At 39.1% G+C, this 21,331-nt stretch overlaps 1 protein-coding gene and 1 pseudogene across 1 annotated transcript in view; both read left to right on the top strand.

The window, feature by feature from the left end:
- The window catches only part of LOC111147554 (dynein axonemal heavy chain 8), a 333,965-nt gene that overhangs the window by 1,295 nt on the left and 311,339 nt on the right, over positions 1-21,331 (top strand). Inside the window, exons 3-4 of the mRNA XM_022503648.1 lie at positions 7,092-7,176; positions 12,253-12,404. Of these exons, the coding sequence (XP_022359356.1) occupies positions 7,092-7,176; positions 12,253-12,404 (237 nt within the window). The remainder of the gene's footprint in view (positions 1-7,091; positions 7,177-12,252; positions 12,405-21,331) is intronic.
- LOC111147555 lies at positions 15,955-16,560 on the top strand (annotated as a pseudogene).

Here is a 21,331-nt window from a genome sequence, read left to right as displayed (position 1 = left end):
ATCATGACCTGAGCCGGAGGCAGAGACTTTAACCTACTCAGCCACCTAGGTGCCCCCGGCATAATTATTAACAGCCCCTCCTTTCACTCCTAAAATGTTCCAGTTTGGGCTGATGAATTTCTATGGTCACCCTCACTAGAGTAATATATGATAAACTGTGGCTTTCATAGAAGCTGCCAGAAGCAGTATCACAGCTTCCTTTCTGATAGCTTAGCTTCTAAATTAACTCTCAAAAAAATTACTATAGTTTGCTTGAATTTTTACCAGTCCTAGTTGTGGGCTGGCCTGGAGCCCCAGCAAGACCGGCGAACAGGTGCATACTGGTGGTGAGCTGATCATCCCACTGAGTGCACTGGTGAGAGCGTAGGGTTGTGTTGTGGCAAGGTTGTCATCATTGGGGTCCATACCCCCTGCTTTTACAGAGAACAGCGGACTTGGGCAAAACTCTTTTAGCTGGTTGTAAGAGTCAAGATTCTGTGGGTTGGTTTCTAAAGGTATTTCTCTCTTGCTCCCTGCCATGTGTTGTCAGGTTCTGGAAAGTTGTCTGCCTTTTCTGTCAGGACCCTTGTAAAAGTTGAGAATGGGCTGTCCTCTGATAGTATGAGTGGGATCGCTTGTTTTCCTGTTCCCTTAGTGTGTTATGGTGATCTGGGAATGTGAGTGATGCAAAGAGATCAATAACTCTGAGCTATTTTAGTGGTGAAAGATAGGAAAATTCATGAATTGTGCACATAAAACAAGAGGCAGTACAGCAAGCAGCTGGAAATAGAGCTTAGTTTCTCAGACCACCACAGTTCCCTGCAGGGATGTACAGGTATGGTCAAGAGTGGCTGCCTGGGCACACGGACTGTGTCATCAGACAGACCCTTGTGCTGAAAGGCCCTGACTTGGTTTAATGATTTCCTGTCACCATCTGGAAATTCTTTTAAAAATATATTTTTTAAAGTTTTATAGTTCCAGTATAGTTAACATAGAGTTTTATATTAGTTTTGGGTGAACAAAACAGTGATTCAACAGTTCTGTACATCACCTGGTGCTCATGGTGATAAGTGTAGTTTTTAATCCCCATCACTTTAATCCCCATCTCCTATTTCACCCATCCCCCCGCCCACCTACCCTCTGGAAACCACCAGTTTGTTCTCTATAGTTAAGGGTCTGTTTCTTGGTTTGTCTGTTTGCCTCCTTTTACTCCTTTGTTTGTTTAATTTCTTAAATTCTATATATGAGTGAAATCATGTGGTGTTTGTCCTCTGACTGGCTTATTCTGCTTAGCATTTTACCCTTTAGCTCCACCCATGTTCTTGCAAATGACAAGATTTCATTCTTTTTTATGGTGAAGTAATATTCCATTGTTTATATATACCATAGCTTTCTTACCCATTCATTTATCGACAGAAAAGTGGGCTGCCTCCATAACACTATTGTAAATAATGCTGCAATAAGCATAGAGGTGCATGTATCCCTTTGAATTAATGTTCTTGGGTAAATACTCGGTAGTGTGATTACTGAATCATATGGTAGTTCTATTTTTACTATTTTAACTTTTTGAGGAACCGCCATACTGTTTTCTACATGGCTGTTTCCACCAACAGTGAGCCAGGGTTTCTTCCTTTCCACATCCTTGCCAGCACTTGTTGTTTCTTATGTTTTTGGTTTTAGCCATTCTGACAGGTGTGAGGTGATATCTTATTATAGTTTTGATTTATATGTCCCTGATGATGACTGATGTTGAGCATCTTTTCATGTGTCTGTTGGCCACCTGTATGTTGTCTTTGGAGAAATGTCTGTTCATGTCTTCTGCCCATTTTTAAATTGGACTATTTGGTGTTTTTTTTTTTTTGGATGTTGAGTTCTAGAAGTTCCTTATATATATTGGATACTAACCTTTTATCAGATATATAATTTGTGAATATCTTCTCCCATTGAGGAAGTTGCCTTTTTGTTTTGTTGACTGTTTCCATTGCCATGCAGAAGCTTTTTATTCTGACATAGTCCCAATAGTGTATTTTTGCTTTTATTTCCCCTGCCTCAGGAGACATATCTAGAAAAATGTTGCTATGGCAAATGTCAGAGAAATTATTGCCTATGCTCTCTTCTAGGATTTTTATGGTTTCAAGTCTCATATTTAGGTCTTTAATCTATTTTGAGTTTATTTTTGTGTATGGTGTAAGAAAGTGGTCCAGTTTCATTCCTTTGCATGTAGCTGTCCAGTTTTCTCAGCACTATTTGTTAGAGACCTTCTTTTTCCCATTGCATATTCTTGACTCTTTTGTCAAAGTTGAAATGACCACATCCACCTTGAAATTCTTTTTTTTTTTTAAAGATTTTATTTTAATTCCAGTTAGTTAACATATAGGGTAATATTAGATTCTGGTGTACAATATGGTGATTCAGCATCTCCATACTACCTCCGGTGCTCATCACAAGTACACTCCTTAATCCCCATCACCTGTGTAACTCATGCCCCTCAACCAGCTCCCCTCTGGTAACTATCAGTGTGTACTCTATAGTGAAGTTTCTTGATTTGTCTCTTTTTCGTTTTGTTTCTTTTCTTTCTTTCCTTCCTTCCTTCCCCATTTGCTTGTTTTGTTTCTTAAATTCCACATATGAGCGAAATCATAGGACATTTATCTTTTTCTGAGTGATTAATTTTGCTTAGAATAATACTTTCTAACATCCATCCATTTGAATGGCAAGATTTCACTCTTTTTTATGGCTGAGTAGTTTTCCATTGTATATATACACCAGATCTTTGTATTCCCCCTCAGATCTAGGATTAGGGTTTGGTTTAGGGCCAGAATAAGGGTAAGGGTTAGGGTTAGAGCCCATGAGATTGTATGTGTCTATTATCATGCAATTTATTATTATTATTATTTTTTTTTTTTTAAGATTTTATTCATTTGTCAGAAAGAGAGAGAGAAAGCACACATGCAGGCAGAGAGGCAGGCAGAGGTGGAGAGAGAGGCGGAGCGAGAAGCAGGCTCCCCGCTGAGCAAGGAGCCCGATGCGGGACTTGATCCGAGGACCTCGGGATCATGACCTGAGCCGAAGGCAGCGGCTTAACCCACTGAGCCACCCAGGCGTCCCTATTATCATGCAATTTAGAGACCACTCTGGAGGGATAAGTTTAGGGTTAGGTTAAGGTTAGTTTTAGGGTTAGGAATTAGGGTGTGTGTTTGGGTTAGGATAAGGTTTTTGCTTAGAATAATGTTTTCTACTTCCAGCCACATCTTTTAAGTGGCAAGATTTCATTCTTTTTTATGGCTGGGAAATAGTCTATTGTATGTGTATGGGTTATGGTTATTGTTAGGGTGAGGAATTAGTAGTGGTTATGGTAGTGGTTAGTGGTTAGCGGTAAGGGTTAGGGTTAGGGGTTGGTTTTGGGTTAAGATTAGGTTTAGAGCTAGGGTTGGGGTGAGGGTGAGGGTATGTGCCTGTTATCCTGCAGTTCAGAGACCTCTCCAGAGGTTAGGTTTAGGGTTAAAGATAGGGTTAGAGGTAGAGTTTAGAGGTTACCTGCAGTTCAGAGGCCTTTCCAGAGAATAAAACCTCAGACCTCTGTTAGGGTGAAAATAAACATGGCAACCATCCATTGCATTGAGGTAAAGAGAGGATTTGACATTCGAAATACTCTACTTTTTAATTAAGATTTTATTTAAATTCCAGTCAGTTAACATATGATGTTATATTAGTTTCAGGTGTAGAATTTAGGGATTCAAGACTTACATAGAACCTCTGGTGCTCATTACAGCAAGTGCCCTCCTTAATCCCCACCACCAGTTTCACCCACCCTTCCCCTCCCCCAACTCAGCTCTGATAGCCATCAGCTTGTTCTCTCTAGTTAGGAGACTTTGCCTTGAAATTCTTACTAATTTTTTCACAAGTGTTCTTGCATTTTTAGTTTTCACTGGGCCTGTAGCTCACAAATTTTGAAGCCTGTCCTGGCTGTGGATGATACCATCCATATAGTAACATAGGTGATCAACCTTGTTTCACCTGAAAGTTGATAGGCCATACATTTGGTGAATTGGAATTGCACCGGCCAGCATGACAGTGTCATATGCCTTCAAACCATTCCATTTGTCATTCCTGGAGTATGTCTTGTACTTTGGGTCTGGGAGCTTAGGTTCTTCCTTGAAGGCCATCATGGACCAGTTTAGACCCTGCTTCGGCTGCACATCTAGGAAATCTAGGGAAATGTAGGTCTTAAGGGAAGATGTAAACCAGGAAAGCTGTTCTGTAAGAGTGGTTAAGCAGTTGCAAAGCCACAGTGGAGGGGAGAGAGTATAGTCAGGAGGCAAACCAATCTCAAAATCTGGGAGAGATCAGAATGCTTATTTGGTTGAAGGGACAAGGCAAGCACCTAAATTGGCATTAAGATTGGTGGACAATTGAATAAGGAGATGGAACCAGGAGCAAGGGGTGGCCTAGTTTGCTGTGGTGATTTAGGAAACTGGGTATATGGAAGGGTTTTCCTTTTATGTGAATCCTGGTGTAGCAATCCAAAGTGGAAGCAGCTCATTAAAGGTCACACAAAAAGATGGCTCGTAGAGGGTATGATGCTTATTTTGTTTGCCTTTAGATCTGTTATCCAGTCTTTATTACTGACTCTGTGGCCCAAAGGCTGACCTCTCTAGCACCTATCATCTGGGCTCCCTTGCTCTCTGGCTTGAACGGGACTCAGTCACTAGGAGGCTCCAGCAGGAGGTAGGAGGGCAGAAGGGAGACCAGTCCAACCCCTCCCTGCTTGGCCATTTTTTCTGGCTACAGTCATATCTTCTAACTACATTTCTTCCCAAGCCATTCTCCTTCCATAGCTCTTTGTCTTCCTGCTTACAGCTGTCCCCTGCATCACTCATCACACTTTAAGGTCTTGGCTGGTGCTGCTTTTTCCTTTGTTGATAGTCCTACTGTTGCTGCTAGTCACAGCTTTCCTTAACCCTGCTCTGGCCTCTGGAAATAGCCTCTATGTTATAAAGTTTCTTTAAAAACCCACTTTTGGGACTTCTTTTCTTGCCAGGACCCTGACCAATATGGAAGTTTCTACCGCATCCGTGTCCATGGTTTGCTGCTGTCTTCATTCAGCGCTGCTCAGGATGATCACAGACTATCTTGCTTTCCCGGCTTACATGACAGTATTTTCCAAAGTCAAGGCAATAGCAGTGTGGTTCTGTGGATGGAGCACAGCCCTGGAGGCCCAAGGCTGGCCTCTGGTTCTAGGCTCTGAACTTGTGGTTGTGTGTCTTTGGGTCTTTTACTCAAATTCTTTTTAGCTTTACTTATCTCTTCTGTAAGAGGGGCATAATAATGCCACCCTATCTAGTGCAAGGCAGTGGTAAAGTGCAGATGAGGTATTTGTAAAATGTATAAGTGAATTTTTAATTTATAATCATGATTTCAACCCATGACAATATTCACTCTCCGGTCTCAGGAGTACATTGTGTCCAGAGAATAAGAATTTGTTGCATTTGATATTGTGATGTCTTTTTATCATGGGTATGTGCTCTGTTTTTGATAATTTGGATACTATAAAATCCAGTGGGTCATATGATCAGACACAGCAAGAAGGTATTTATGGAACTGAACAGGAATCGCTGTGCTGACAGTTTTTTATCTTTTAGATTGTAATTATATAAGAGTCATTATGTGTGAGATAGAAGACTAGAAAATGAAGGGCTTCAATTTGGTACATCTGTGTGGCTGTTTCATTTCCTGGGACGGTGGTTCCCAAATGGGATCCCAGAACCAGAAGCATCATATCACCTGGAACTTTTTAGAGATTTATTTATTTCAGGGAGAGAGAGAGAGAGAGAGAGAGAGAGAGAGAGATATGAGCAGGGGGAGGACCCAAGGGGGAAGGAGAGGGAGAATCTCAAGCAGACTTCCTGCTGGGCTCAGAGACCCATCTCAAAATCCTGAGATCATGACCTGAGCTGAAATCAAAAGTCAGGGGCTCAACGGACTGAGCCACCCACACCTCTCACCTGGAACTTTTTAGAAATACAAGTCCTCAGGGCCAGAATTCTGGTTTTTTTGTTTGTTTGTTTGTTTTTGTTTTTGTTTTTAAGCCCTAGGTGCTTCTCTGATGCACGCTAAAGTTTGAGAACAACTGTCCTAGGGGGAGAGGCTTTGCCAGATCTGGGGTACTTCCCACATGTGGCCAGTAAGTGAAGAGAAGCCCACTGCTCAAGAGAGACATTAAGTATAGACTCCGTGGTCAAAGTGGGTTGAGTAACTTTGTATTTCCCAAGTGATGTGTGAGGATTTTTGTTTACATGACCTATTTACTTTTCCACTTACTGAAGATATGACACTTACATATAAGTAATTAAGAGCTTCATGCTCATAAACATGGGAGACTCTCATTATAATAGGTTTTTTTTTGTTGTTTTTTTTAAAGATCAGGAGGGAAGTTTTTATTTTTTTAAAGATTTTATTTATTTATTTGACAGAGAGCAAGAGAGAGAGATCACAAGTAGGCAGAGAGGCAGGCAGAGAGAAAGGGAGAAGCAGGCTCCCTGCTGAGCAGAGAGCCTGATGTGGGGCTCTATCCCAGGACCTTAAGATCATGACCTGAGCCAAAGGCAGAGGCTTAACCCACTGAACCACGCAGATGCCCCTAATAGTTTGTTTTTATGTTAGCTGGGCTACAATATGGGTCAAATGACAATAGCTGAAAACATAATTCTTCAAATAATTGGTCTAAAAACCAATTAGTTCATAAGGCAAGTTTTCTGTTCTCCAAGTCAGCTTTTTTGTTTTGTTTTGTTTTAGTAATAATTCTTTATATTTACCTCCAGTTGGACTCATTCATTTACTCCTATAAGGTTCTGTGAGGCAGGGTCAGGCAAACTGCCTGCCCAATTATATATGCAGATCATTAGTATAGGTTCAGAAATAGAATTTGCCATCTATTTCATGGTAATTTTGGGGTTAAAGTAGTTCAAATTCTAATCCTGCTTCTGATGTCCCTGTCACTCTGTATCTCGAATAAAGTCTTTGAGCCTGCCTAGCCCAGGGCATGGTTCAATTTATTGTAGCTAATGTAACTAATCATTTTACTGATCATCATTTTCTTTTTTATTTAACAGCTGGAAGCATTTACTCATTTTTTTATGAAAGATGGTTGTAAGACACTGAAATTTTTGTACCAGGAAGGAGATGTCCCTGGCCTTGGTAAGGATATTTTATGAAAGCAATGTGCTGGCTATTAGTTAATGAATATTAAAATGCAACATACCTTTCCTCTTTTAAGTAGATATATATTTATAAAGATTATATATTTATACAGAAGTATATTTATACAGAAAATTTATCAGAAGCTTATGTGTGGAAAAGAGAGTGCTTTTTTTTTTTCTTTTTAAAGATTTATTTATTTGAGAGAGAGAGTATGCATGCACAAGCTGGGAGGGACTGGGGTAAGGGAGAGAGAATCTCAAGCAGATTCTTTGCTGAGCATGGAGTCCCATATACGGGTCAACCTCATGATCCTAAGATCATGACCTGAGCCGAAATCAAGAGATGGAGGTCCATCTGACTGAGCCACCCAGGTGCCCCCCCGAAAAGTGTCTTAAAAAATACATTTTGGCGGCATCTGGGTGGCACAGTCAGTTAAGTGTCTGTCTTTGGCTCAGGTCATGATCCCAGGGTCCTGGGATCAAGCCCCACATCAGGGTTCCTACTCAGCAAGGAGCCTGCTTCTCCCTCTCCCTACCCTCCCCTCCCCAACTCATGTTTTCTCTGCTTGCTCTGCTATCTCTTGCTCTCTCTTAAATAAATAAATTTAAAAACAATACATGTTCAGCCCAAATATATATTTCAGGGACCACTATAATATAAGGAGAAAACATACTTACAGAAATCACTGATATCTCTTAGCGGATAAATGTTTTCACTAGATTTTAATTCCATTTTCCCTGAAACAGGGGAGCCATTTTGCACACAGGGTTTCAGGTGACTGGTAACAGTCAGGAAACCATGTGAGGGCCCAGCAGCTGGCCCTGTGGTCCTGGGTCAGCATCTTGTGTCTGTTGCTGCTGTCAGTTGGAATATCTGGGCTCCTTACTATTGGCAGGATTCCTAAAATAATTAACACTTTACTAGGATGTGAAACTTTTGTCTTAAAAACCAGATGAATGGACCATCCTTTTGGTCTTAGACTATTTATCTTAGAAGTCCTATGGATTGTCCCTCCTGTTGGTTCTTTCTCATTTTTCTCCTCTGCTGCCTTTAAGTGAAGTTCATCTCTCATGCTTGCTCTAGTGTTCCAGAATGAAGACCTGTAGCTCTGAAACCAGATTCCCTCCCTGAAGTTCACACTGCTTATTCCTTTATAAGTAAATCTTTTATTCCATTGTATATATCTACCACATCTTCTTTATCCATTCATCTATGGAAGGACACTTAGGTTGCAGCCATAACAAAGAATGATATCTTGGGGCACCTACGTGGCTCAGTTGGTTAAGGATCTGCCTTTGGCTTAGGTCCTGGGATTGAGTCCCGTGTCAGGTTCCCTCCTTGATGGGGAGTCTGCTTCTCCCTGTCCCTTGCCTGCCACTCCCCTTGCTAGTGATCTCTTTCTTTCAAATAAATAAATAAAATCTTAAAAAAAAAAAGAATGAAATCTTGCCATTTGCAACAATATGGGTGGATCTAGAGGGTATTGTACTAAGTGAAGTAAATCAGAGAAAGACAAATACCATAGGATTTCAACTTATTTATGGGATTTAAGAAACAAAGGAACCAAGAAAAAAAAGAGGCAGACAAGCAAACAAAAAAGTAGCCTCTTAAAATACAGAGAACAAACTGGTGGTTTCTAGAGGGGAGGTGGGTGGAGGACTGTGTGAAATAGGTAAAGGGGATTAAGATCACACTTAATCTTGGTGAGCACTGAGAAACATATAGAATTGTTGAATCATTACATTGTACACCTGAAACTATGTAACACTGTGTTATCCTTCAGCAAAAATTCTAAAAAGTAAACCTTTATTGTGCTACTAGTTATTGGGTTGGGTCCAAACCCCTCATTTCTCTGCCCATTGTAACCTGGACACACAGTGTTTATTTAGCCTGCTCTCCTATTCTTGCAGACATGAATTTGCTACTCCCTTTAATCCAGTCTCTTCCTTGTTTTCTGGACATTCCAGGTCATTTCTGTGCCCTTTGCGCTGTTCTCCCGACTCTCGCAGAATGCCTTTCTCTTCTATGTCCAGCCAAATCATACCCCTCCTCCGGATTACCTCTGACATTCTCTTTTCTACAGAGCCTGACCAGGGCATTCCAGACTTATCCACCACTTTTCTCCAAACTCCTCCTGTCTCATTAAAGTTTGCATTGTGAAATACAGAACTTGATTATGTTCTTCTATTTTCATCTAATGCTTTAATGTAAGAAAATACAATGAGAAGAAAAATGAAAACCACCCACATTCTCAGCCATTTGGAATAAGCACTGTTAATTCCTTGATGACTATTCCTCTGTAACTTCTTTGCCCCCCCTCTTTTATTTGGAGAAAGGATGGGAGTGAAAGAAAGTTATGTGTATGTATAGTGTGTGTGTATATATAGATACATAGAGTTGGATCTCCTTTTATAATATGTAGAAAAAATGTATATATAAAAATATGTATATATGTTATAAAAATGGGATCCAACTCTACATGTTATTGTATGGTGGCTTTTAAAATTTGATAATATTCCCTTCTTTGTGTCACATTTTTTACAATTTAATTTTAAACAGCTGCATTATATTTCATTAGGCTAATATTACTATTATTTTCAAACCTTATCTCTTATTATTAGAGCTTAGGTTGTTTACAACTTTTTGGTCTTGTAAACAATGCCTCAGTGAATATCACTGAAGTTAATGTGGATTAGGAAGACTTTAGGAAGAATTCTCAGGAGGGCAATTGTCAGTAGAAAAGATATGTATATAAGATATGTGTATATATATATATATTTTTTTGTTTGTTTTTTGGAGAGAGAGAGAGAGCGCGCATGGGGGAAGGGGAGAAGGAGGGGGAGAGAGAATCCCAGATGGGTTCTACACTCAGCACAGAGCCCAACACAGGGCTCAGTCTCATAGCCCTGAGATCATGACCTGAGCTGAAATCAAGAGTTGGAGGCTTAACTTCCTGAGCCACCCAGGTGCCCCAAGATAGGTATATTTTTAATGATTATTTTGCTACTTAGAAAATTAATACATTTTTTAGCTAGGCAAATATTCCTCTACATGTATTTCTTAGATGCGTCTACTAATATATAAATGCTTATTATCATTTAAAAATGTGATCATACATTTTTTTCTTGATTTGAGTTTTGCATTTGACAGTATAGCCTGGACATTTTCTATGTTGTTATATATAGATTTATGTCATTTTAAAAATACTGTGCAGGGGTGCCTGGGTGGCTCAGTTGGTTGAACATCTGACTTTTGATTTTGGCTCAGGTCATGATCTTGGGGTCCTGGGATAGAGCCCCACATCAGGCTCCCCACTCAGTGGGGAGTCTGCTTGACCCTTTCCTCTGCCCTGCCTCTGTTTGTGTTCTCTCTTTCAAATAAATACATAAAATCTTTTTAAAAAAAGCTTTAAAAATGCTTTGCAATATTCCATAGTATAGTTGCATTGTGGTTTTTAGAAACCATTCCCCTGCTGATGGGTGTATAGAATATGTAGTTATATACAGAATATGTTTAGCTGTAGGTAATGGAAGTCCTAATAGTGTCTTAAACAAACAGGGGCTCTATTTTTCTCTCATAAGAAAGTGGGTAGTGGCTGGCAATCGTTCAAATACTCAGCATTGTCATTAGAAAGCCGGATTCTTTTTTTCTTCCTATTCTGTCATTTTTAACATGTTGGCTTTTGTGTTCATATTTGCTCTGTATAAGATGAAGCTCTAACCATCACATCCAAGTCTAAGGTGCTTGTGGGAAAGGGCCTTACCTCTTCCTGTTATTGGGAAAGCGTGAGCTTATCAGCCAGAACTGAGTCACATGGCTACCACAGGGGTTCGGGGGGCTGAGAAAGCTGTTGTCTCTTTGGGGATGTACATATTGCCGGATGGGTAAGAAAACCCATTGCCGGATGGGTTTTCTTATCAAGGAAAAAGGGGAGGGAGGTTATTAAGGGTAAGGCACCTGTCTGCCAACCTCCATGAATGAGCATATGAGCTCTTACATACTGTGTATCAAGGCTCTTTGGTTGTAGGCAACCTCAGTAAACAGTAAACTCTGGTTTGCATTAGCCAAAAAAAAAAAAAAAAAAAGTCTGGGCTGTTCACAAAATTGAGAACTAGTGGAACCACCAGGCCTTGGGAAAGACAAGCATAGAGCATTTCCACAAATTTCAAGGCAGTTTCCGTAGGACTCACCACCAGATTGACATCTCTCCAGTCTCCTTTTACCTTTGTGTGCCTCCAGTTGGGACTGACCTCCTTGCAGAGAGTCTGCTCAGTCTCGTTTGCACATGCCCACCACAGCAGGGCTCTGAGGCTGGTGTCCTCCAGAATCACAGGACAGGAGGAGCCCCCTATACCCAGAAGAGAGAAGGCTGGGAAGACAAAATATTATCATGGCTTCAGGATAGGGATTTTAAAATTTCTTTTATCATATTTTAAATTATTGTGACTAGGAAGAGTGATAAATTTTATTAGTAGTACAACCAACCATCTAACAAAATTCTCATCTTTTACTAGTTTTTAAAATTAAATGATTAGTTTTCACTGAGATCAGTTTGAGGAAGTATGTAATATACTATGTTTTCCTATATATCCATAAAGTTTAGTTTCTAAATTAAGCCCAGTAAGATTAACAATAATAATAAAATAGAATAATTATAACAAAAAAAAAGAATTTATTATAATTGGGGGCTATGAGTGTATTCACTAGGGGACTATATCCTAGTATATCAGTATATCAGATATCAGCTGATATCTGAAAGATAAGTAGAAACTGGGGAGGCAAAGGGTTGGAGATGGGTTAGAACAGTCTGTGTGAAGACCCTGCCTGAGGTGAGGCCAAAAGGAGCAAAAGCACAGAACTTGGGGAAAGAAAGCCGAGGATGCCACACTTCAAGTATTCCAATTAGTGATGTCTTTTTGTAGACCAAAAAAACCCACAAAAAAATTATTACAATCATATAAAAAATTCCTTACAGTAAAGTGAAACAAGAGGCAATGCTGTGACACCCATAATCATTTACCACAGTTGATCCATTCTGTGATGACGCACTACACTCTTGACTTTTGTTTTCAGAGTGCGGTCGAACTATTGCCGGAGCAACCAAAGGGGCCAAAATGATGAGATTGTATATAGACAATGCTGCCCCGGAGAAACTAAAAGGATTATGTATCTTTTTTGTTCGCTGTCACAGTGATATTGCTATAAATATTAAAAATGTGCACGAGGTATGTTTGCAGTTTTTTCAAATATATAGTTAAGTGTTTTTTCCAGCTTAACTGGTGCACCTAACAACAAGTTTAAGTTGTATGTAACATGTTGATTTAATACACTGATATTTTGTGAACTGATTACCACTGTAGCATCAGCTAATAGTCCATCATCTCACCTAATTACCTTTTTTTAGTTTGTTTTTGGTAATGACATTTAAGGTGACCCGTCTTAGCAACATTCAAGTATATATATTGTTATTAGCTATAATCACCATGCTGTACGTTAGATCCCCAAAAGGTATTCATTTTGTAGCTTACAGTTTGTATACTTTGACAAACATCTCCTGATTTCCCCTTGGTAATCAACATTCTACCCCGTTTCCATGAGGTCAGCTTTTTTTGATTCCACATATAAGTGAGACCATACAGTATTTGTCTTTTTCTGCCGGACTTATCTCACTTGGCATAATGTCCTCAACGTCCACCCATGTTGTCTCAAAGGCAGGATTTCCTTCCTTCCTTGTGGTGGAATAATATTCTATCCTGTATATATACTTTATCCTGTATATATCATATATATCCTGTATATATACTTTATCCATTTATCCATAGATGGACACTTAGGTTGTTTCTATATCTTGGCTATTGTGAATAATGCTACAATGAACATATAAGTGAAGATAACCCTTCAAGATCCTGATTTCATTTCTTCTGGATATAGATCCAGAAGTGGGATTGCTGGATTGTATGGTGTTCTATTTTGAATTTTTTGAGGAACCTCCATACTGTTTTCCATAGTGCCTGCACCAGTTGACATCCCCACCAAGAGTGCACTAGGGTGTCCTTTTCTCCATATTCTCACCAACATTTATCTCTTGTCCTCTTTTTTTTTTCTTTTTTAAGTTTATCACTTAAGTAGTCTCTACACCCAACATGGAGCTCAAACTCATTACACTGATGTTGAGAGTCACATACTCCCCTGACTGAGCTAGCCAGGCATCCCTCACTATCATCTTGTCTTTTAGAATTTAGCCATTCTAACAGGTATGAGGTGATATCTCATTGTGGTTTTGATTTTTATTTCCCTAATGATTACTGATGTTGGGCATCTTTTCACGTTCCTGTTAGTTATTTGGATGACTCTTTAGAAAAATGTCTGTTCAGTTCCTCCACTCATGTTTTAACTGGATTGTTTGCTTGTTTGCTATTTAGTTGTACAAATATTCTCTCTATTTTTTTCTATATTCTCAGCTCAGATAGATGGTCATTCTATTAGTTTTCGGTTTCTATTTCATTTATTTCTGCTCTTTGTTATTTCCTTTCTTCTGCTAATCATGGGTTTAGTTTGTTCTTCTTTTTCAAGTTCTTTGAGGTGTAAAGTTATCTTGCTTTATCTTTCTTTTTTCTTACCATAGGCATTTATTGCTATAAACTTCCCTTTTAGAATGGCTTTTGCTGCATCCCAAATCCTATAGGTTTTGGTATGTTCTGTTTCATTTTCATTTGTTTCAAGGTATTTTTTATTTCCCTTTAGATTTCTTCTTTGACCCATTGTTTTTGCAGGAGTGTGTTAATTTTCACATATTTGTGAAATTTCCAGCTTTTGTTCTATTATTGATTTCTAGTTTCATATCATTGGGATTGTAAAAAAGAAAATTTGGTATGATTTCAGTCATCTTAAATGTGCTGTTTTGTGACCCACAATAGGATCTTTCCTGAAAATGTTCCATGTGCATTTGGGAAGAGTATATATTCTACTATTGGGTGGAATGTTCTGTATATGACTACTAGGTCCATTTGTTATAAATTACAGTTCACGTGCAACATTTCCTTCTTTATTTTTTGTCTGGTTGGACTCTCTACTGTTGCAAGTTGCATTGTCTATTTCTGCTTTCAGATCTTTTGTATTTGTTTAATATATTTAGGTGTGCTCTGTTGTTAGGTGCATATAGATTTATGATTGTCTTGTCTTTTTGATAAAGTGACTTCTGTATCACTCTATAATAACCTTTTCGTCTTGTTACTGTTATGGTTTAAAGCCTATTTTGTCTGATATAAGTATCACTACTCCACTTCCTTTTGGTTTCAGAGGTATATTATATTATTATAATGGAATATTTGTTTTCTCTTTTCACTTGAGCCTATGTGTATCGTTAAGGCTGCAGTGAGTCAGTCTCTTGTGAGCAGCAAATAGTTGGGTCTTGCTTTTTGAATCCATCCAGCCATGCTGTGCCTTTTGATTGGTGATTTCAAAACATTTACATTTAGAGTAATTATTGCTATGTAAGGACTTACTAATGCTGTATTATTGATTGCTCTCTGGTTGTTCTATATTTCTATTTTTTCTTTTTCCTCTGTTTCTACTTACCTTTGTAAATTGGTGTTTTTCCATGTGGTATGCTCTGTTCCCTTCCCTTTTCTTTTCTTTTTTTTTTTTTTTCAAGATTTTATTTAATTATCTGTCAGAGAGAGAGAGGGAGAGAGAGCAAGCACAGGCAGACAGAATGGCAGGCAGAGGCAGAGGGAGAAGCAGGCCCCCTGATGAGCAAGGAGCCCGATGCGGGACTCGATCCCAGGACGCTGGGACCATGACCTGAGCCGAAGGCAGCCGCCCAACCAACTGAGCCACCCAGGTGTCCCTGTTCCCTTCCTTTTTAATCTTTGTGAATCTACCCTAGATTTTTGCTTTGTTGTTACCATGAAGCTTACATAAAATATTATAGATATAACAGTTTATTTTATGCTGATAACAAGTAACTTTCATTGGAAACAAAACTCTACCTTTTGCTCTTCCTTTTTATGTTTTTGATGTCACAATGTGTCTCTTTTTATACTGTGTATTCTTCAACAAATTTTGTAGCTATGGTTATTTTTATCATTCTCATTCTTGAACTTTTATACTAGAGCTATGTGGTTAAAACCACTCATATTACAGTATTTGAGTCTTCTGAATTTGACTGCATGCTTACCTTTTTTAGTGTATTGTATATTTTCATATGTGTTCAAGTCAGTAATTAGTGTCTTTTCATTTTGTTTTCTTGTGTTTTTTTTCTGAGATTTTATTTATTTATTTGACAGACAGATCACAAGTAGGCAGAGAGGCAGGCAGAGAGGGGGGTGGAAAGCAGGCTCCCCGCTGAACAGAGAGTCCGACGCAGGTCTGGATCCCAGGACCCTGAGATCGTGACCTGAGCCAAAGGCAGAGGCTTAACCCACTGAGCCATTCAGGCACCCCATCCTTTCATTTTGGCTTGAAGAACTGCTTTCAGCATTCTTGTAAGGCAGGTCTACTCCTGATGAATTATTTCAGCTTTTGTTTGTCCAGGAAAATCTTTATCTCTCCTTCATGGATGTAGGGTAATTTGTCAGATAGAGTATTCTTAGTTGGCATCTTTTTTTTCCTTTTAGCACTTTGAATATATCATTCTACACATTACTGGCCTATCAGGTTTCTGCTAAGAAATCTATTGGTAGAGCTGCCATCTTGCATCCCCGTGTGTGTGCACCTAATCTCAGCTGGTCCACCCGAGACCCCCTGAGCGCCAACCCTAGTTCCCCACGCGGTCCCATTTCCGCTCCAACAAGATGAAAGAAACTATCATGAACCAGGAGAAACTCGCCAAACTGCAAGCACAAGTGCGCATTGGTGGGAAAGGAACTGCTCGCCGAAAGAAGAAGGTGGTTCATAGAACAGCTACAGCAGATGATAAAAAACTTCAGTTGTCCTTAAAGAAGTTAGGGGTAAACAATATCTCTGGTATTGAAGAAGTGAATATGTTCACAAACCAAGGAACAGTGATCCACTTTAACAACCCCAAAGTTCAGGCATCGCTGGCAGCGAACACTTTCACCATTACAGGCCATGCTGAGACAAAGCAGCTGACAGAAATACTACCCAGTATCTTAAACAACTTGGTGCAGACAGTCTGACTAGTTTAAGAAGACTGGCTGAAGCTCTGCCCAAACAATCTGTGGATGGAAAAGCACCACTTGCTACCAGAGAGGATGATGATGATGAAGTTCCAGATCTTGTGGAGAATTTTGATGAAGCTTCCGAGAATGAAGCAAACTGAATTGAGTCAACTTCTGGAGAAGATAAAACTTGAAGAAGTTACTGGGAGCTGCTATTTTATATTATGACTGCTTTTTAAAATTTTGTTCATGGATCTGATAAAATTTAGATCTCTAATATTTTTAAGCCCAAGCCCCTTGGACACTGCAGCTCTTTTCAGTTTTTGCTTATACACAATTCATTCTTTGCAGCTAATTAAGCTGAAGAAGCCTGGGAATAAAGTTTGAAACAAGATTAATAAAGTTCTTTGCCTAGGATACGGTTTTATTTTTTATTTCATTAACATTGATTTGTACATGGAAAGCAAAGTTGTTCATAGAAAGCTAATCATGGCATGTAATATGGCTGGTAATCTTTGGTGAAATTTGATTAAAGATTTTATTTTTATTTTTATTTATTTATTTATTTATTTATTTTTAAGATTTTATTTATTTATTTGACAGACAGAGATCACAAGTAGGCAGAGAGGCAGACAGAGAGAGAGGGGGAAAGCAGGCTCCCTGCCGAGCAGAGAGCCCGATGCGGGGCTCGATCCCAGGACCCTGGGACCATGACCTGAGCCAAAGGCAGAGGCTTTAACCCACTGAGCCACCCAGGTGCCCCTTGATTAAAGATTTTAAATGGCTGTATAATATAACAAAAAAAAAAAAAAAGAAATCTATTGGTAATTTTATTGACTTCCCTTGTAAGTCACAAGCTTCTTTTCTCTTACTACTTTCAAGATTTTCTCTTTGTCTTTCAGGTTTCTAAAAAAAAAAAATTATTTAATTTTTTCAGTATTCCAAGATTCATTGTTTATGCACCACACCCAGTGCTCCATGCAATACATGCCCTCCTTAGTACCCACCACCAGGCTCACCCAACCCCTCACCCTCCTCCCCTCCAAAACCCTCAGTTTGTTTCTCAGAGTCCACAGTCTCTCATGGTTCATCTTTCCCCTCCGATTTCCCCCAATTCACTTTTTCTTTCCTTCTCCTAATGTCCTCCATGTTATTCCTTATACTCCACAAGTAAGTGAAACTATATAATTGACTCTCTCTGCTTGACTCATTTCACTCAGCATAATCTCCTCCAGTCCCATCCATGCTAATACAAAAACTTGGGTATTCATCAGCTTTGACAGTTTTATTATCATGTGTTTTGGAAAGGATCTATTTCAGTTGATTTTTTTTTTGGTGACGTATGAGCTTTATGAACTTGGATATCAAAATCTTCCCCAAGATTTGAGCAGTTTTCAGTCACCATTTCTTTAAATAAGCTTTTTGCCCTCTTCTGCCTCTCTTCTCTTGCTGGAACTCCAATAATTTGCAAATTGGTACTTTCGATGATATCCCATATTTCACATAGGTTAAAGTTTCTGAAACTCTTTATCCTTTGTTGTGCTCTGACAGGATAAACTCAAAGTTCCTGTCTTCTAGCTCACAGATTCTTTCTTCTGCTTAGATCCATTCTGTTGTTGATGATTACTATTGCATTTTTCATTTCTTTGTATTCCTCAGCTCCATAATATCTGTTTGGCTCTTTTTTTCATGATTTCTAACTCTGTTAAACTTCTCATTTTGTTCATGTATTGTTTTCTGATTTCATTGAATTATCTTTGTGTGTTTTCTTGTACTCATTGATCTCCCTTAAAATAGCCATGTTGAATTCTTTTTCAGGTAAATTGCAAATTTCCACATCTTTGGGGTTAGTTACTAGAAAATTAATTATGATCCTTTGGTGATATCATTTCCTTTATTTTTCATGTTCCTTAAAGTTTTGAACTGCTGTCTTTGCATCTGAGGTAATAGTTAACTCTGCCAGTTTTATTGTCTTTAGTAGAGAAATACCTTCCCTAAGGTGATCCTAAGGCTCCCTTAGACCTTCTATGGATAAACTTGCTCTACAATTTTTTCTCCTTTTTGTGGCTGAATTCTTGAGTTTGTATGCCTTCTCTCAATCCTGCAGTGTACCAAGCTGACAGCCTCCCTTTCATTTCCCCAAAGGTGATGTGAAAGCTCAAGTTTGTGATCTCCCCCTGGCCAACAGATTTGGGCTGGCTTTCTTCATGTACTCACTAGCCATCTGTCAAAGCTTGTTCTTCCTGTTGCCATCAGGAGCATGCACAAGGAGCCAGCCTCGGGGCAGGGGGGCATGTGTGGCTGAGGCATGCTGAGAGCTGGGGGTGCCCAGGGCCAGTTGGGGGAATCCATGAGTCAGATGTTCCCAGTGGCCATGCTCTGTCAGGGTGGGCTTTTTGATGAACTCTGTGATGCAGGTTGTCTGCTCCCTTTAATGTCTTCCAAGACTCTTTTCTGCTACTCTCTCTGCTTCTTTCTGCCCCCTGCTCCCAGCCATGCAGCTCATAATTCAGTACTCTGGATAGGTGGGAGAGAAATGAACCTCTTTGGAAGCATCCTACACAGCTGGGGAAGTTGGATGCTCACTTACATACTCTTACTTTCCCCTGCAAGAGAAATTGAAGGCTGAGAAGATCTCTTTTGGTCCTAAACTATGCTGCCTTGGGGGAGGGGTAATACACATAAAGTCAAATTGCTCCTCTTACCTTATCCAGTGCACCCAAACTCATATTTTTTTTGCTCCAACTGTGTGCTAGAACTTCTTTTCTGGAAATCTGGACTTCCACAAAGGCTCTCCTGTATGTGAGTGATTAAGAGTGCTTTCTAGGGGCCCCTAGACAGTGTCTGAGAGGGGCTGAAGTTGGTACATGGTCACTGCAGTTTCCACACCAGGACTGAAGTCTGTATGCCTGTTCCCTGATGCATGGTGGGTGAGACTCCTCCTGAGTTCCTTGGCAGATGGTGCTGGATGCCAAAGCTCTCAAAATGCCACTTTTGTCCATGGATAAAAACCAAATTCCTGGTTCTTGTTAAGAGACAAAAATAAGGGCATTCCATTCTGCCATGTATTGACATCACCAGCCTATAAACATTGAACATACCGCCATAGTCATACTTTCACTTTACTTTCTCTCCTTTCTACACATAGGACTGAATTGAGTCCCAAGAAAAATAATGTATTCATGTATTCAAAGAAACTGAGAAATTACTATAATAGAGCTCAGTGATATTTATCCCTTAGATACTGCTTTTAAAATTCATGAAAATTCCATTTCTTCTAGATGGTGTGCAAATAATTTCCATCTTTCCATTGACTGGGAGTGAATTTAATGCAGTTCACACAATTCTGAGTATAAGTTACTTTATTTAGCCTCTTCTTTATTTAATATTTTAACTCTTTGGCAGTTTCAGAAAGAAGAGAGAATTGACCTAGACATTGCTTACTTAGTCCCAGAAAGGCAGCTTGTTGGATTGGGAAAAACAGCAGTTTTATTCAGATAGACCCAAATTTGCCTCCTATCCTCACCACTGATGAGTGGAGTGTTCCTTGACAGGTTGCTTTTCTTTTCTGTGACTTAGGGTTTTACATTCTTTGTTTTTTAAGGTTGTTTTTCATTTTTTATTTAGAATAATTTTAGATTAACAGAAAGTTAGAAGATAATACAGAGACATCCTATATGCCCTTCCCAGATTCCCCTAGTGTTGGTTTTTACATTCTTAAATTGGGAATGGTCATACCCACCTTAAAGCATTTTGGTGAGACTAAATGATAATATCAGCAAGTTCTTATGTTGCCTAACATAGTAGTCCCTCAACAAATACTAGTTCTCTATTATTTTAAAGAGTCTTAATAAGTAAAAGTCTTCCTTTTTACAGCAGGAAAGGTAACTGAAATCCAACCTAATTTTTCTCCTTTTCTTTTTATGCCAAAAGATTGCTTTAAGAGAGGTTGTTTAGCTTGGTTTTAGATTCTAGCCTGGGAGTTATTTCCCTCTAACTCCTTGTAGATATTTTGTTCTGGTATCTCTGGAGGCTGATGAAACTTATTCTGTAAGTGTATTTCATAAGTGATCTGTCTTTTCTTTGTTTTTGTCCTTTGTCTTTGAAACTGTTTTACCATGATGTCTGCAAACGTGTGGATTTGTTTCCTCAGTGTATCTTCCATTTCATGAATTCTCCCTTCAGCTTGTCTGTGACAACCCGTTCTTTTTTTATTATTTAGTTTTTATTTTGTCACAGTTGCATGCAGTTTTTAAAAAAGGAAGAAATTCTGGAAGTCTTGTTATAAGAACTGACTTCTATCTCACTCTCTAGAAACAAACTTTAACTCTCAGCAGATTCTTTCATTTGCCTCCATATCTCCAAGTAATAGGCTCTAACTGCTCCTTTGCCAGGTTAGACATTATCTATTGACTCTTCCCTATGGAAGATGAGGGTTTAACTCTTTTTTTATCCTCTTCTCCTCCTGCCATGTTCTATCCCTTCATTCTTCCAATGTAGTTATATTCTATTTTGCTTAGCTAGGTGTTTGTTTATATCATTATAACTGTATAAATACAATCACCATTGAACATACAGTATACCAGTGAGCCTCAGCATGGTCCCCAAGACTCTTTCATGGAATCTACAAGGTCAAAATGTATTTTTATTATAATACTAAGAAATTTGTCCTTTTTACTGTGCTGACATTTTCCTAATGGTGCAGATGCAATCGTGAGAAAGACTGGGACACCTTAGCACAAATCAAATCAATAGCATCAAACTGGACTAGTAGCTGTTGTATTCTTCTGTGAGTTAAATGCACTCACAGTTAAAAGAAATTTTTCGTGGCTTTGGGCAATTTTTATTTATTTATTTATTTATTTATTTATTTATTTATTTATTTATTTTTAAAAGATTTTATTTATTTGACAGACAGAGATCACAAGTAGGCAGAGAGGCAGGCAGAGAGAGAGGAAGGGAAGCAGGCTCCCTGCTGAGCAGAGAGCCCGATGCGGGGCTCGATCCCAGGACCCTGAGATCATGACCTG

This window comes from Enhydra lutris, unplaced genomic scaffold, assembly GCF_002288905.1.
Source record: "Enhydra lutris kenyoni isolate GAN:26980312 unplaced genomic scaffold, ASM228890v2 scaffoldscaffold17, whole genome shotgun sequence".
NCBI lineage: Eukaryota > Metazoa > Chordata > Mammalia > Carnivora > Mustelidae > Enhydra > Enhydra lutris.
This window is presented reverse-complemented; position numbering and strand designations above follow the sequence as displayed.